Here is a 17,184-nt window from a genome sequence, read left to right as displayed (position 1 = left end):
TGAAGAATGTATGTGAGAAATACTTAGAAAAGCAAATGGATTTGTATGTAGCATTTATGGATCTGGAGAAGGCATATGATAGAGTTGATAGAAATGCTATGTGCAAAGTATTAAGAATATATGGTGTGAGAGGCAAGTTGTTAGAAGCAGTGAAGTTTTTTTTTATCGAGGATGTAAGGCATGTGTACGTGTAGGAAGAGAGGAAAGTGACTGGTTCTCAGTGAATGTAGGTTTGCGGCAGGGGTGCGTGATGTCTCCATGGTTGTTTAATTTGTTTATGGATGGGGTTGTTAGAGAGGTGAATGCAAGAGTTTTGGAAAGAGGGGCAAGTATGCAGTCTGTTTTGGATGAGAGAGCTTGGGAAGTGAGTCATTTGTTGTTCGCTGATGATACAACGCTGGTGGGTGATTCGGGTGAGAAACTGCAAAAGCTGGTGACTGACTTTGGTAAAGTGTGTGAAAGAAGAAAGCTGAGAGTAAATGTAAGAGCAAGGTTATTAGGTACAGTAGGGTTGAGGGACAAGTCAATTGGGAGGTAAGTTTGAATGGGGAAAAACTGGAGGACGTGAAGTGTTTTAGATATCTGGGAGTGGATTTAGGAACGGATGGAACGGATGTTTCCTTGCGATATCTCGCTAACGCGGGGATAAGGGAGAAAGAATACTTCCCACGTATTCCTTGCGTGTCGTAGAAGGCACTAAAACGGGAGGGAGCAGGGGGCTGGAAATCCTTCCCTCTCGTTTTTAATTTTCCAAAAGAAGGAACAGAGAAGGGGGCAAACTGAGGATATTCTCCCTAAGGCTCAGTCTTCTGTTCTTAACGCTACCTAGCTAACGCGGGAAATGGCGAATGGTATGAACAAAGAATACTTGACCTAGTGTTGAAAGCTGTGTAACGCCTCTGGAAATAGGTAATATATATCTATAAAGAATTTAAGGAATTATCATACTGAAGATAGTTGTTGGTAATTGATCATTGAAGATAAACATTTATATTAGAGGTCCTTGTTGAGGCCAAGTGAACACCACGCGCAACAACAACCTTCTAATAAAGCCGAAACAGGGTGACAAAATTTGGCTTATCTTTCAGTAAATAGGACCTTTACCGAAGATAAAGGTATGTAAATTCGTATAGGTGTATGTGGTAGATTATTAATCCATAAATTAAAGCGTTTTGTTTTTTGTATTGAATATTAGCATTGTACTGTAACGTTTCCTTTGATAACCAGTTCATAATGAACAGCGAGATGACAAATCGATTGTCCAAATTCTAAGGAAGGAGTCGGCTATATTAAGACTAGGCTTAATTGTATTATGAGGCACACTTTGAAAATGATTATTTGTTCATTCTTTATATCCTCCCTGAAGGAAAGTACTTACATATGTTCGCTATGCAATTTGCCAGGATAAAGTCAATAGGTGATTATTTATTGTTGGCACGCTATTTTGATATTGGATTTATGGCCTTAGAAAATGTGTAGTTTGCCACTTGATTTCTATTAGATTTAGATTTTAGGTGATTTTGTTCTTTAGTATCAGTAGTGTGCTGAGGGTATGCTGACACTTTGGCCCCAACTGACAGTTCATCCCTTACCTTTAGTTAGGTTAGGTCTACCGATTTAAGATTGATATTAGGGGATGAACTGCTTGTTGGAGCTGGAGAGTTTGGAAATATTAGGGAAGAAATTGTCAGTAGGGGCTGAAGTGTCTGGCTTTCATGTTTGGAGAGGTGCTGACATTTTTGCCCCGGGAAAGGTCAGTTATAGATCCACATTGAAACTAGCTTTGGAAAGTGGCTTATTCTGTTTTAGGTGCTTATAGAGTTTGTTGCGATTACAGAAATAACTAAAGAAGACTCATCTGTATTTGACATTGAATGATGTTGAACACTGTGATAGTAGTATATGCAGGAATTGGAGAATTTATTATAGATGTCTTTATTGTCAGATTGCATACATGATACAAAATGAAATTATTTATGGCTAGAAGTTCAACAAAGATGAAGGAGTATAAGAATTATAAAAGAAAATGAGATATCACATAAAAGTACCACGTAAAATGTCACATATGGAATCATCAATTGCATTCGGGAGCTATATGACAGAGGAGTCATGGCTTCTTTAGATGGTTAAACAGTAGAATGCTTTTTGGTACAAATGATTTCCTGAATCTGTCGGTGCACTGTATAGGCGGGAACAGTCTTCTTCTTGACTGTAAAAATACATAGCATTGGTGATCTCTACCTGCTTCATTGCATGTTCCTGATACAGCATATTTAGTGTTTTAGTGTTTGCACCCACTTTTCTAGCTATTTTAACTATTTTCCCAAGTATATTTTTATCTTTACCATTTAGCTTGCCATGCTAGGCAGTAATTAAAAAGCATAAAATTGATTCTATAATTGACTTATAAAAAAGATTAATAATTGCAGTCTACATGTAGACTAATTAAGATACATTAAAAATGCAATCTTTGATAGCATTTCTAACCCACCATATCTTTACTTGTAATTACTCACTCTTTCTACATTTTCACCTTCAATTTTAATTACATCTGGTACATGTAGTTTTTTGTCCTGAAATCTACTATCGTTAGTTTTCTTCACGTTCAAGTGCAGATAATATGTTTTACACCACTGGATAATTTTTATTTAAAAGTATGAATATGTTCATGTGTATATATGTATATGTCTGTGTATGTATATGTATGTATATGTTGATATGAATATGTGTGTATATGTACGTGTATGGGCGTTTATGTATATACTTATATGCATATGAGTGGATGGGCCATTCTTTGTCTGTTTCCTGGCACTACATCGCTGACATGGGAAACAGCGATTAGATATGATGAAATAAAAAAAGAATTTTTCCTGTGATTACTGTATCATCAGCATATTTTTAGAAAGCGTACTTGCTGAAAACACTAGTGCAGTCGTCATTGTACAAACTGAACAAAGTGGGGGACATAATGCATCCCTGGGGTGCACCTGTATTGGTAAAGATTATGTTGTACTTAGCATTATCTATCTTGGTATACTGTGACCTCTGTATTAGAAAGCTGAAGATCCATTTCAGTAATTTACAGTTTACATACATCCGTAATAATTTATTTAGCAAAATATGTGGCTGGATTTTATTAGAGGTACAGCTAAAATCAATGTATAAGGTTCTTGCTTGTGAGTTATGTCTGTCTCACTGATAAGTAATCTCATTCATAAAAGTCAAACGTACATCCTGCACACTCCTCTTTTTACAATATGCAAACTGCAGTGGATCTCTTAAATTATCTTTGCTATTACACAAATAGTTTCTCATTATGTCTTCAAGACATTTCATAATATTTGACTTTAAGACAATAGGTCTTGAAATTGTTGAACACTTTAGGAAATGTGGTAAGTAATTTAGTACACAGTAAAAGTCTGCAAAAGAGATGCCACTTTTATAGGTTTGATTACTTAATTTTTCTGTTATGGAATCTTTGTTGCTATTGTAAGGAATGATATAAGAGTGAGGAACTTTACTTTACCTCCCATAAAAACTAACTTTTGGTAGATTAACACGTTAGTGATAGGATCATGAGGGATAGGAAAAATGTGCGGTTAGTGATAATACTGTAAAATGTGGAAATCAGTTGATATGGACTTTAAACATTTACCGATAGTATTTCTCATGTTCTGTATATCATTATGTATTGTGAAAAATATGTCTACACCGGTCATTTCCCAACAGGCGCACATAAGCAGCAGGTAGCATTTTACCGAACCTAACTGTACAACACTGAGGTATATGAATACGAACAAAGTGCATTGGAACGCGCACCTTATTTTATTATAAAGAAGTCTCCTTTCACTGGAGAGGGATAGCATCACCTCTTTCTCAATCTGACTCCTGCTTCCAACTTCCTGACGAGGCTGGGTGAGCATTTACATGCTACTGGGTGCCTGCTGCCCAACTATTGTACCACACACTAAACCCTATACCTCCTCATGAGATTCTGGTAACAAAATGTGACATTTTGTTGCAAAAGAAAAAAAAAAAAAAATGAAATTAAGATCTGACAAGGTGTAAGGCAAAAATGTGCACAAATCACTGCTCAACAACAATACACTTCCTTTACATATGAGCAGAACAAAAATAACAGCAAAATGATGTGTTCACTCTTTACAGTAGCCACCACAAACAATTTTGCAAGTGTGCATGGTGGTGTCTCACACAGTAAGGGCGCCACCGTCTGAGGCCGGATGTCACCACAGCTGGGGGTGAAGCCGCTGTGATGGGTACTCCCCTTGACCCATGCATATCTCACAATCCCAATCTTTCCTTTCACCCACACTCCTTGATCCATTCAATCTATGCTCTGTAACACCTTTCCTTACTCTTGGCGATAGCAGAATTGCACATCCTTCTTTTCCTGTTCTTCGATACTTTTCACTCATTCCAGTCCATACCACACCTCCTTCCATGCCGTTTCATAACTTGCATTCATCATTTAGATTTCTACTCCACACACCCTGCCCAAGGATATGGGTTTCCCCAATCCGCAGCACATCCACACTACAACTTTTAACCTTTTATTCTCCCAGTCATCTCATTCAAATTCACCACCATCACCCTCATTGCTCATTCCTTTTCATCCTTGATATAATTGGTAGACTCCAGTGCTGCATCTTAGCCTTTTGTGCCTCACCCTTGACAGGTCATTGGCAGAGGTCAACTCCAGTTCAGTTTTTCCAGAGGCATCAAGACTCCAAAAGTGTCAAAACTAAAAAATAACAGTACACCTGAGGTGTTTGTCTGAAACTAAAACTATTTTCCTGATGTAATTGGGAAATGCCTCCCCATTTAGTTCTACCCTTAAAGGGTGTACCAACAAGGTTACCTTATGTATATCTCTCTTTTTACACCAGGCATATCCAATGACTAGTCCTTTTTCAGCACACAAATCTACAAGCTCTTCACCATTTCCATTTACAACACTGAACACCCCATGTACACCATTTATTCCTTCAACTGCCACATTACTCACCTTTGCATTCAAATCACCCATCACTATAACCTGGTCTCGTGCATCAAAACTGCTAACACACTCTCACAGCTGCTCCCAAAACACTTGCCTCTCATGATCTTTCTTCTCATGCCCAGGTGCATAGGCACCAATAATCACCCATCTCTCTCCATTCACTTTCAGTTTTACCCATATTAATCTAGTTTACTTTCTTACACTCTATCACATACTGCCACAACTCCTGTTTCAGGAGTAATGCTACTCCTTCCCTTGCTCTTGTCCTTTTTATTGTTACAAATATATAAAGTAAAATTCAAAAAGTTTCAAGCAAAAGATGCAGTCATAACAGTGTATGCCTTCTCTTTCCCATCTCCTTGGTGTTTTTCACATTGGACCAGCTTTATTGTAGCTCCACCATTTCCAAGATGAAACCTTTAAATGTTAGAGAAAAGAATGTCTACCTATTCTTATAGTACCACTTTCATGCAGAGTAGTTATTCATTGACAAAGATGAAATTGACAATATACCTGGAATTGTATTTTTTATTCTTTCATTATGAATTAAGAGTTTCGTTATGTATTGTATGTTTTAAGGATGCCATTTCTGCTTTTAAAACATTTCAAAAGTGTTTGAATGAAAGTCCAGAATTGTTTCCCAGGTGAAGCATAGCAAAGTGATTCATATGAATAACTTGCATTCAATTATTACTTCAGGTTGGAAGCAGAAATGGCATCTTCTCTAACCAAGTCTCCTCTTGTCAAGACACCTACTGGCAAGCCTGGTCGTCCAAGCAGTGTTTCCACTGATATAATTCTTCCTACTCACCGAGTCAAAATGATCATGAAGAGTTGTCCTAATGTTGAGACAGTGCCTCAAGAGACACTCCACCTCATTACAAAAGCCACAGAGCTCTTTATTCAGTATTTAGCAGATGAGTCCAGTAATCAGGCTGTCAACCAAGAGCGGGTTGATTATGATGATCTAGCTAATGCTGTGCATAGCATAGAGCACCTAGAATTTTTAAAAGAAACCATACCCAAGAAATTGACATGGGCTGAAGCTCAAAAGCTAATAGAAGAAAACAGCAACCGATTTGAAGGTTTTTTTTAAGGAAAATGCTGACTCGGCTGATTGTAAATGAAGAAGAGATAGAAACTTATGAAACTGGTTATATGATAGAAATTTTTGATTCAGTGAATTTTGCCTTGACGAGAGAAAATTATTCTAGTGGGTTAGAATCTGATTTATGTAAAAATAGCTTTGTACATTGTAAGATCAAACTTCACAGTGATTTGATGATTAAAGAGCACAAATGTAACTAAATTTAACAGTGAGTGTTAAATAGGGTAGAATAGTTTAGCATGTCTTTGCATAATTTGTTTAGCCCTTCAGAATTAAGCACCCATATAGGCAGGATGTAAACCTTTGTAGATGAAAGGTTTTCTTCAATAATTTGTGTAAAACAGTTTCAGTTAATTTCACTGGAAACTATGTGTATTCATAAAAAAGAAAAATTATCTTAATGAAGAGCTTGGGTTTTTCTTTGCTACATGACTGAGAGATGAACTGATTGTATTTGAAATAAGTGAAAGATAACAGAAATCATCCTAAATGAAATGGAGTTATTGGTTTTTCAGTAACTATTATTCAGAATATGAAGTAGTGTGCTCATAATCATGGATTTACATTTTAAGTATTATGGAAATGAATGCTCTTCATAATGATATTATGTTCCATTGATTGTGGATCTGACATGTTTGTTCTTTGTCTGAGGTTGGCATTAGTTTTTGAGAATCTTATGGATTTCATATTCTTTTTACAGTTACAGAGAATGTCATTTTTATCACATAAGAATAGTAGCTTGCTTGGGAACTGCTTTGCTTTCTTTTATGACAGATCTTTTGCTAGTAGATTGAAGAGTAGGATATTTTTCATGTTATTGTACCTCCTTTGGTAATGGCAGAAGATTTAACTTGCAAGACTTGAGATATCTTGAATTAACTTTTAGGATGAGCAAGAAGACTTTTATAAAAAAGTAAAAGCAATCATTGTCACTTTATAAGTAATAGAATATTTGTTATTCTGTGAATGTGTAATCGAGAAAGTACTTAATCTCTGTGGGTTTCTCCAAGGCATCTCTTTATGTGCTTTGGACTCATGTTTTTCATGTTTAATTGCTTTATTCTAATGAGTTTAGTGCAGATCATGATGTAATATGGCACATTATTTTATGTAATCAAAAGCAGTACCATTGTTTTTATATTTGGAATAATCAGCTAGTTATATGATGTTCACTTACTTTACTACTGAAGTTTTTGGAAAGGAATTTTACATATTGCTTATTATATTTTTTGGGTTGTAAGCCTGATAAGTTAAATTCTCACTGTAGTTATGTGTTGAGCACAGGTACCTTATGTCCCTCATCATACAGTTAAAAATTTACTGTTTTTCTTTTGGAGGATACTGTTTCCAATTGCTAACTGGAACTATAAGATAAATGACTATGTTGCTCAAAAAAAACTGTAATAAGTAGATTATGAATATAACTGTAAACTAGTTGTTGATAGTGTTTTTCATTTATAACACGTTAAGTACATAAGTTTTATTTACTCAGTATCATACAGATGGACTAATTTGAATATGATTATTTTTTTTAACTAAACCATTCTCCCTGACCCTCTCACTTTGCACACCACCCTGACCAAAACACCCTGCATCAGCTTCTCTGTCATCAAACACGTTCAACGAACCTTCAAAACACTCACCCCCATCTCCTTCTCACTGCATCATTATGTTATTACTTTCCCACTTGTCCCCTTCATCGATGTTCCCATTTGTTCTCTTGTCTTCTGCACGTTATTTACCTACTTCCAAAACATCTTTTTATTCTCTGTAAAGTTTTAATGGTACTCTCTCACCCCAACTATCATTTGCCCTCTTTTTTCAACCCTTGCACCTTCCTCTTGACCTCCTGCTGCTTTCATTTGTACATCTCCCAAAAACTCAATTCCTTCCTTGTATCATCCAAACGCCTCTCTTCTCTCTTTCACTAACAATTTTACTTCATCCCACCATTCACTACTCTTTCTAATATGCCTACCTCCCAACTTTCTCATACCACATGCATCTTTTGCACATGCCATCACTGCTTCCCTGAATACATCCCATTCGTCGCCCACTTCCCTCAAGTCATTTGTTTTCACCTTTTGCCATTCCACACTCAGTCTCTCCTGGTACTTCCTCACACAAGTGTCCTTTCCAAGCTCACTTACTCTCACCACTCTCTTCTCCCCAACAGTCTACAAATCTTCACCTTTGCCCCCACAAGAGAGTGATCAGACATCCCTCCAGCTGCCGCACTCAGCCTATTAACATTGAAATCCTCTACAAATCTTCATCTTTGCTTCCACAAGAGAGTGATCAGACATCCCTCCAGCTGCCCCACTTAGCACATTAACATCCAAAAGTTTCTCTTACATGCTCATCAATTAACATGTAATCCAATAATGCCCTTTGACCATCTCTCCTACTCACATATATATACTTGTGTGTATCTCTTTTTAAACAAAGTATTCCCTATCACCAGTCTTTTTTCAGCACACAAATCCACAAGCTCTTCACCATTTCCATTCACAACAATGAATACCCCATGTAAACCAATTATACCCTCTACTGCAAAATTGCTCACCTTCACATTTAAATCAACCATCACTAAAACCCAATCTTGTGCACCAAAGCTGCTGACACACTCACCCAGCTCCCAAAACACTTGCCTCTCATGGTCTTTCTTCTCATGACTAGGTGTATAAGCATCAGTGATCACCCATCTCTCTCTATCCACTTTCAGTTTTACCCACATTAATCTAGAATTTACTTTCTTACACTTTATCACACACTCCCACAACTCCTGTTTCAGGATTAGTGCTACTCCTTCCTTAGCTCTTGTCCTCTCACCAACCTTAAACTTTACTTCCATGACTTTTCCATACCATTCTTTCCCTTTACCCTTGAGCTTCGTTTCACTCATAGCCAGAACATCCAGGTTTCTATAGGGAGAATAAAAAGATGTTTTGGAAGGAGGTGAATAAAGTCCATAAGACAAGAGAACAAATGGGAACATCAGTGAAGGGGACAAGTTAGTTTCAGGTCATATTTCAAGATAGCACTGAAAACATTTTATTACGGGAGCTTCAGTGTTACTTTATTTTTTCACTTGTTTTGTATTTCATAGGGATGGTAACAGACTTAACTGTGGTAAAGATAGATAATTTGTTTGAGGGAAAAATGACTTCTTTTCTGGTGCAACATCCGTATATTGTATAAACTTGTGAAAGATTTATGCTCACATAAAGAGAATGAACTACTGCAGGGAAATTTACTAACATACTGGAAATTTTTAATCCAGAAATTAGGTTGATATTGTTTCAGACAGAATTATGTCAGTGGTAAGTTGTGACAGCATCCCAGTTCATTCTGAAAATGTTTAGCCTCAGCATCCAAGAGCTTGAAAGTATTATGAAAATTGTTCAGTATAATGGTTGTTGAGAGAGATGTTAGGGAATCCCAGATGCCTGAAATGTACTTGAAAGCTGTTGTTTAATAGGTGTGGAAAAGAATTTATTGTACCCAGTAGGATGAGATTGCATTGTATTCTTATAGCCAAAGTGTAATATTGTAAGACTGAAATTATTCATGTTAGTAAATATTGGTAATTAACAATCCTTCCTTCCTTAAGTACTTCTAATTCAGCAAATAGTCACTGAACTTCTGGTATAAGGATTACAATAGGATGATTGTATGGAAGGATGAAATATGTTGATGTTTCAGATTTTTCATTACCATAACTTTTGATGAATCATCTGCATAAACTCAGGACATGCAGACATTGTTAGTAATTTTCTACTAAGCCTTGATAAGATAGACTCAATCAAGTCCTGGTGGCTAATTTGCTCTTCAGCAAGTGTTCAAACCTGTTTGATGGTTTTCCAGATAATCAGAACTTAGAAATAGATAATTGGATTTTCTCAGGTGAAAAATGGCTGATGATGTTGAGCCAACAATAGGGACAATGGCAGTGGAGGAGCCATTGGACCTTATCCGCTTATCCTTAGATGAGAGAATTTATGTGAAGATGCGCAATGAACGAGAACTGAGGGGCCGCCTCCATGCATATGACCAACACTTGAATATGATATTAGGGGATGTGGAGGAGACTGTTACTTCTGTGGAGGTTTGTGCAAATTGAATTTTCATTGCATTCGAAGTAAGAGTGAAACCTTTTTCCAAAGTTCTAATAACATATTGTTAGAAGAAATAATTTTTATTTAAATGTTTGAATTAAGTGAAATTGAATTTTATTACTCATGGAAAAGTATAGAATTGTTTTAGGTGTTCAAAGTGTGTACATTATATGCAGTAAATGGAAGGAAGGTAATATGCCAAAGGACTAGGCTGATGTAATACACATACATACACATGTACATATTCATACCTGTTTGCCGTCTTCCATTCCTGACGCCACCCCACCCTACAGGAAACGGCATGAATGCATGAAAGAAATGAAAAAATAAAACATATATATTCTTTTTGTCTCCCCCACACCTGATCACTTACCCCATGTCAGCACAGTAGTGCCAGGAAGCATACAAAGAAATGCCACATTTGCTCTCATCCATACTTGGAGCTGTCATATTTAATACACCAAAACCGCAGCTCCTTTTTGACATCCAGCCCCCACAGAACTTTCCATGGTTTACCCTGGACATTTCACATACCTTGGTTCAGTCCATTGACAGCACATTGACCCCAATATACTACGTCGTTCCAAATCACTCTAGTTTGTATATGCCTTTCACCCTCCTGCATGTTCAGACCCCAATCACTCAAAATCTTTTTCTTTTCATCCTTCCATCTCCAGTTTGGTCTCCCCAATCTCCTTGTTCCCTCCACTTCTGACACATATATATCCTCTTTGTCAACCTTTCCTCTCTCATTTTCTCCATAAAACCATTTTAACACACCCTCCTCTGCTCTCTCAACCACACTCTTTTCATTAACACACACCCCTCTTACCCTTTCATTACTTACTTGGTTAAACAAGCTCTCACCACATGTCCTCAACATTTTATTTCCACCACTTCCACCCTTCTCCTCTTTACCCTATCTATAGCCCATGCTTTGCATTCTTATAATATTGTTGGGACTCCTGTTCCTTCAAACATACCCATTTTTCTCCTCCCAGATAATAAGCTCTCTTTCCACTCATTGCCAATCCTCAGGCACCTCACCATGATCCATACATATCCCTTAGGCAAAAGACAATGTCCATCTGCCACATATTTTCAAAGGTGATACACTGCTAAGGTTTATTGTGGATACAAGCATATACTTCTTTCAGTGTGATATCATCATATATCTGGTCATTGAGATTATTGTTCCTAATGATGTGAGCACCAGTTACCCTCCTCAGTGTGCTTCAGGCTATCTTGAGGGAAGAATGTTCTCTCCTTTTCCTGGCTGCTGCTTCATTTGGGAATTTTACTTCTGGGCACTGTATGTCTTCCACCTGTGCTTCAAGATGGTTACTTCTTAGCTTTTTTAGGAGTAGAAAGTCCAAATTTTTGTCTGGAGTTAAGAAACTTTAGATACACATGAAATTTAGAGGAGCACTGGGCACTCAGAACACACAGTAAGGAGGCTTCTTCCTGCAACATCTCATCTGTCCCTTACATAATTCAAGACTCTATGAACCCACATGGACCAAGGATACTTCAGGAACCTTGCCAATTCTATCCCCAGACATATATAGATGGTAATCAGGTTGAAAGCTGAGATGACAAAGTGCTGAAATGTGCGATATCACCTTCGGAAGCATTCACGGGATATGGACAAAGTTTTTTGTTGACACTGTGTGTTGAAAATCCTAACCAATTAGTTGAAAACTCAGTCATCCCCTTTCCTAAGAAATTCAACCACACTGTCATCCACCCCAGCTGCCTTGTCACATTTCATCTCATGTAAGGCCTTCACCAATGCTTCTTTCTTCACCAAACCACTTTCCATGACTTTCACTTTGTGTACTTTCCTGACCCAATTGCTGTACATATGCCACCCTATCATCAAACACATCCAACAGTCCTTCAGAATACTCATTTCATCTCCTCACCTAATCCCTACCTGTTACCACTTCCTCTTTTGCCCCTTTCATTGATGTTCCCATTTGTTCTCTTGTTTTTCTCACACTGTTAACCTCTTTCCAAAACATCTTATTCTTCCTGAGGTTTACTGATAATTGCTTACCCCAGCACTCACTTGCTTCCTTTATCAACCCCTGCACCTTCCCCATGGCCTTCTCTCATATGCAGTACCCTTGAAAAGTCAGAGAAATATGGGGCCTTTTGTTATGTGGTTGGGTATCTCACTCTCTGCATAAACCAGCCTACTGAATGCTCAGATCTTGCTTAAATAGTACTTGGCAACTCTCCCTGGTGATCCAATTATCATGGACTGAGGAGGATGTCAGTGCCTCATGGGGCAAGCTATGGAGAGAACATATGCTATGAGCTGCTGGATTAAGAAAGACACCCTTTTTTGTTTCACTCACTTTTCATCCCACCCACACCTTAGAATGGGGCACAAGAACCTCACTCAGCAAGAAAAGGCTTGAATTCTTGCTTTGAGGGAGGCAAAAATGTCGGTGAAGGAGATTTGTTAGTGTACAGGGGTGAGCAAGTTAGCCATTTACAGCCTCGTTACAAAAGCTAAGAATATCCCATAAGGTGAAGTTCCACCTTGTAAATCTATACCAGGGTGTCCCCAGAAAGACTTCAGCAACTACCAACAAGCTTATAATGAGGCAAGAACTGATAAATCCATGCATTACAGCAAGACAATTGAAGCAATCCAATCCCTCCTTCCTTGGAAGTGTTGCAGAAGGCACCATTTAAGAGCACTGCCAAAAATGCCTGAACCTGCCTCTTCATTCTCCGACCAGAAAATCTCTAATGACTTGCAAGATGCGTGCTGCTTGTCTCAGTTTTGCAAGGAACTACAAACATTTCAATTTTGAGGACTGGAGAAGGGTCTTATGGAGTGATGAGTTGACTTTCCAGTGTGTTGCAGTGAAGCATGGCAAATTGAGACATCCCTAACACATTAATCCCCTCAACCCCCCATTTGGGTTGCTTCAGTGTAGAGTTAGGGCATCGGGGATTTCGTGTGCCTCCCATGAATACAATGATGGGAGACCGCTATGTTGAAGTTCTTTGTGATCACATGATGGATTTTTGAGATCCATGGCTGCAACTCCCTTATGCAAGACTGCAATATCTCACAAGGCAAAGAAAAGGTCATGGAATGGTTGTTAGACAAGCAGGTGAACATTCTTCAATGGCCTGGGAATTCTCCAGACCTGAATCCCAACAAGGAGCCATGATCTCACATGAAGCTTAAACTTAAGAAAGAAACACCTCTTCAATTCCTTGCCTTCTTGAAGCCATCAGACATTTGTTTGAATGATATTGACTTTGATTACAGCAGAAACCTTCCTGACTCCATGCTGCGATGCATGCAAGCTGTTTTGAAGGTACTCGATGGCGACACTAAGTTCTAAGATAAAGAAAATGAGTTTTTGTTTTTTTACCTATTTCTCATACTTTCCACAGTTACTGTACCTTCCAATCATTTACACTGCTTCTCTGTTAGTAATGCCCTTACACCTTTCCTTTCTCTTTCACTTGCAACTTTACTATGTTTTCCCACCACTCGCTACACCTTCTCACTTACCCACCTCCCCCCTTTCCGTTTGTCACACACCTTGAACATGCTGGCACTTCTTCCCTGAATGTCTCCCTTTCCTTACCCACTCCCCTTGGTTCATTTACTTACACCATATGCCATACTGCACTTGGTCTCTCATGGTATTTATTCACACATCTCTGAGCTCACTAACTTTTATTCATCCTCTTTTCACTTGTTTCCCCTTTTCTGTAAAACCCCTACAAATCTTTACCCTTCCACCAGGTAATGTTCATCCTGCCATCTGCTTCTCTCAACACATCCAATGGTCTCTTAGTATTTAATTCATTAATGCCCCCTTATCTTCTTTTCCCTACTAATCCTTCTTGGAGCAATTCTTGCATGGCTTATTCTTCTATTCTTGCTTTTAGAAAGTGATAATATGAGGGGAGGGTTTCCAGCCATCCACTTCTTCCCTCAATTAGTCATCTCCTATGACACAGGAAAAATGTGCATGGTTTTCATGCTTTATTCTTAGGGGTAAAGGAAATTTGTGAATTAGGAAAAAGAACCATGTGGATTACCTGTTGTCAAGTGTAATGTGAAAGATAGAGAAAAAGTTTGTTTTTGGATTGAGTTCTAGCAACCCAGTTTTCTAGATTTTGGTAGTTGGTACTGAACATGAATGCCCACTGAAGAAAATTGTAAGTACGTAAATATATTACTGTTTAATGCATTCCAAAGATTCTTTGATATCCTTAATTCAATTGCAGGTTGATGATGAGACATTTGAAGAGGTTTATAAAACAACTCGAAGGAACATCCCAATGCTTTTTGTTCGAGGAGATGGAGTTATACTTGTTGCTCCTCCTATGAGAGGTGGTGGTATGTAATACATAGGCATAAAAACTGCAGTTTCAAGGTTTGAGGTTATCCTATTAGGGTGTAATAATATTCACCTTAAAAATCTTTGGAATTTAGTAGCTGTCAAACTTTTCTTGTTTCTTAAGTTACAGAGCCTGGTAATTGGCAGATTTACCAAGTGATAAGGTTGAATTGTAAAACTTTCTTTGAGTACCAATCAGATGTAAATTCAAATGATTAAGCTTTGTATTGACATTAGTTTTATAAAAGTCCTGATTTAAAAAATATTGTATTCTATAATATTGATACATTTTTATAAGGTACTTGCATTTTTTTCTAATAAAGTGTCATAATGAAAATACTATGAAGGATCTTTTCTTATTCGTTTCTCTTTAACCTGAAAAGTTTGCAAATTTTATATTTTGTGAGGAACCATATATATATATTTTTCACATAAGAAATCACTGAATTGAGTTTTAATGGTTTCAGTACTCACCAGTGTACATAATATAAGGATTTTATATCTTACATAACTTTGTATCAACAAAAACATATATTACAGTTGAATGTCTTGGGTCTGGTGACTTGAGGTTGAGGGGTTGCTTGTTTTTAATTTTCCAGGTTTTGGGTATCAGTGTTGAAGTGTGCCTACAGAAAAATTTTGCTCTAAAACTTAATAAAAAATTTTTGAGAATGCAGAAAAAATCAGATAAAGATAAACATATAGACAGACAGATGTATGATATAGATTTGTTTTGATAAATTGTTGATACTAAACATTAATATTCCCTCTTCCCCACACATCATTAATGTTCCCTGCTGCCTCCCTTCCCAGTTGGGGGTAGCTGTCTTTTCTTTCTGCTTCACTAACATGTGGACTACTGGCATTCTGTCTGCAATTGCACAAGCTTTCCTTGTCATACTTAACTCATGACAACACTTAACTCACACAGCACATTCTTCATGACTAGATTTTCATGCGGTGAGCACTATGAGCTAGCCCAGCATTATGACAAAATGGTAGGAGCAGTAGACAGAAGTAGTAGGTAGGAACATTTAAGCAGGAGTATTAGGTTGAAGTAGTCGGAAAGAGCATTAGATGTAAGTAGTCAGTAGGAATATTAGGTAGGAGCCTAAGCAAACACTGTGCTAGAGTTGCCCTCTGCTAGTGGCCTGTTAAGGGTGAGGCACTAAAGGCTAAGTGGCACTGGAATTCACTAGTTTTGGAGACTCTATTGCAACCTTCCCTCAGTGTGCCTCAGGGTATCTTGAGGAAAGTACGTTCTTTCTTTACTTAAACTGGGAATTTTGCTTATGGGTGCTGTATTACTTCCATGTGTGCTTTAAAGGTGGTTGGCTTTTTTCTTTCTAAGTAAGATAAAACCTAAATTCTCACCAAGAAACACAAAAATGTGGGTATTCATGGAATTTCCAAGCTCACTGGGTGATCAAAACACATGATCAGGCAGATGCTTGCCAGTGCTCATGGCCTCTCTGACCATGTCATCCCACCACCAACACCTATCTCTGGTCTGCTAAGGAAGAGTTCTAGATCTACATGCAAACCCACATTTCTGCTGCCAAACTCAAGGAAAGCCAACTAAAATTTCTTGGAAATATTTCTCGGAGAATCATTCAATTTTGCCTGTAAAAGGATCTTCACATTCCCTCCAGCAAGTCAGCTGCCAAACCCCTACAAACAAAGGGAATGAACTGCAAACAACTTGCATTTGCAATGAAATACAAGGACTGGAGTGAGCAACAATGGAGTAAGACCAGGGAGGGTAAGTATGCCAAAGGATGCCAACCAGTATGACACTCATATGCCTCACTTCATATAGGAGATCTGAAACATGGTCCTAGAACACTTTAGGAACCTTACCAATTCCATGCATACATGTCTGCAGATAGTTATTAAGTCCAAAGGAGACATGACAAAGTACTAAAATGTAAGTGTGACATTTTATTTTTATGGTACTGTGAGGGAGACCGGCAATTTTTTTTTTAGCAGCAATGTTTTTTCGGACAATGTACTTCAAAGGAAATTTGCCTGAGGACCCATCTTGGCCTTAAAATGAAACCTCTACCTTTGGTATACTCAGACTCAGGTGTACTAAGGGTCTTCCTTGACAAGTATAGAAGGAACACAAAAACCCTCTAGAACTATTCCTTTTAAGATTATAAGTAAAAGAGCCTCCGCTCACAATTTCCTCCCTTCAATTTCCTTTAAAGAGATGGTTAATAAAGGTTTTCTGCACACGTGAGGTTCTTGAACAGCTGAATCCAAGAACCTTCTGAATAGCCTTAGGAGGAAAAATGGGAGTTACACAAGGGTAAGGTTTGCAGTATGACTCTAAATATCCTCCTTTATCTAAACAAGCCAGAGCTTGTCATCTGCACTTTTGCTGAGATAACAGAGACTGCATTAAAGTCTCCCTATATGAAGCTGAAAGCTGCTTTAACATCTGCCTCAAAGTTCTCTACATGAACTCTGGTTGAACAGAATGCTCTCTTAGGTTGGTTAGGGAGGAGTATGATTCACAAAGGGCAGACATATCTACAGATTCAGAGAAATCTT

The 17,184-nt window shown here is 37.9% G+C and overlaps 2 protein-coding genes across 3 annotated transcripts in view; one reads left to right on the top strand and one right to left on the bottom strand.

Moving 5' to 3' along the window:
- LOC139765708 (uncharacterized) overlaps positions 1-17,184 on the bottom strand; it is an 82,045-nt gene that overhangs the window by 49,052 nt on the left and 15,809 nt on the right. The window lies entirely within an intron of this gene.
- LSm3 (U6 snRNA-associated Sm-like protein LSm3) lies at positions 957-14,970 on the top strand. The gene is made up of 3 exons (XM_071693487.1): positions 957-1,115; positions 10,035-10,236; positions 14,516-14,970. Exons 2-3 carry the CDS (start codon positions 10,042-10,044, stop codon positions 14,633-14,635), a joined length of 315 nt encoding a protein of 104 aa, XP_071549588.1. The 5' UTR covers positions 957-1,115; positions 10,035-10,041; the 3' UTR covers positions 14,636-14,970.

Source organism: Panulirus ornatus, chromosome 55 (genome assembly GCF_036320965.1).
Source record: "Panulirus ornatus isolate Po-2019 chromosome 55, ASM3632096v1, whole genome shotgun sequence".
Classification (NCBI taxonomy): domain Eukaryota; kingdom Metazoa; phylum Arthropoda; class Malacostraca; order Decapoda; family Palinuridae; genus Panulirus; species Panulirus ornatus.
Note: the sequence above shows the minus strand (reverse complement) of the source record. Positions and strands in the feature narration are given on the sequence as shown.

Coding starts and splice junctions, on each gene's coding strand:
- LSm3 (XM_071693487.1), top strand. CDS start 10,042: ATGGCTGATGATGTTGAGCCAACAATAGGGACAATGGCAGTGGAGGAG. Junction 10,237..14,515: donor AGACTGTTACTTCTGTGGAG/GTTTGTGCAAAT, acceptor ATTCAATTGCAG/GTTGATGATGAGACATTTGA.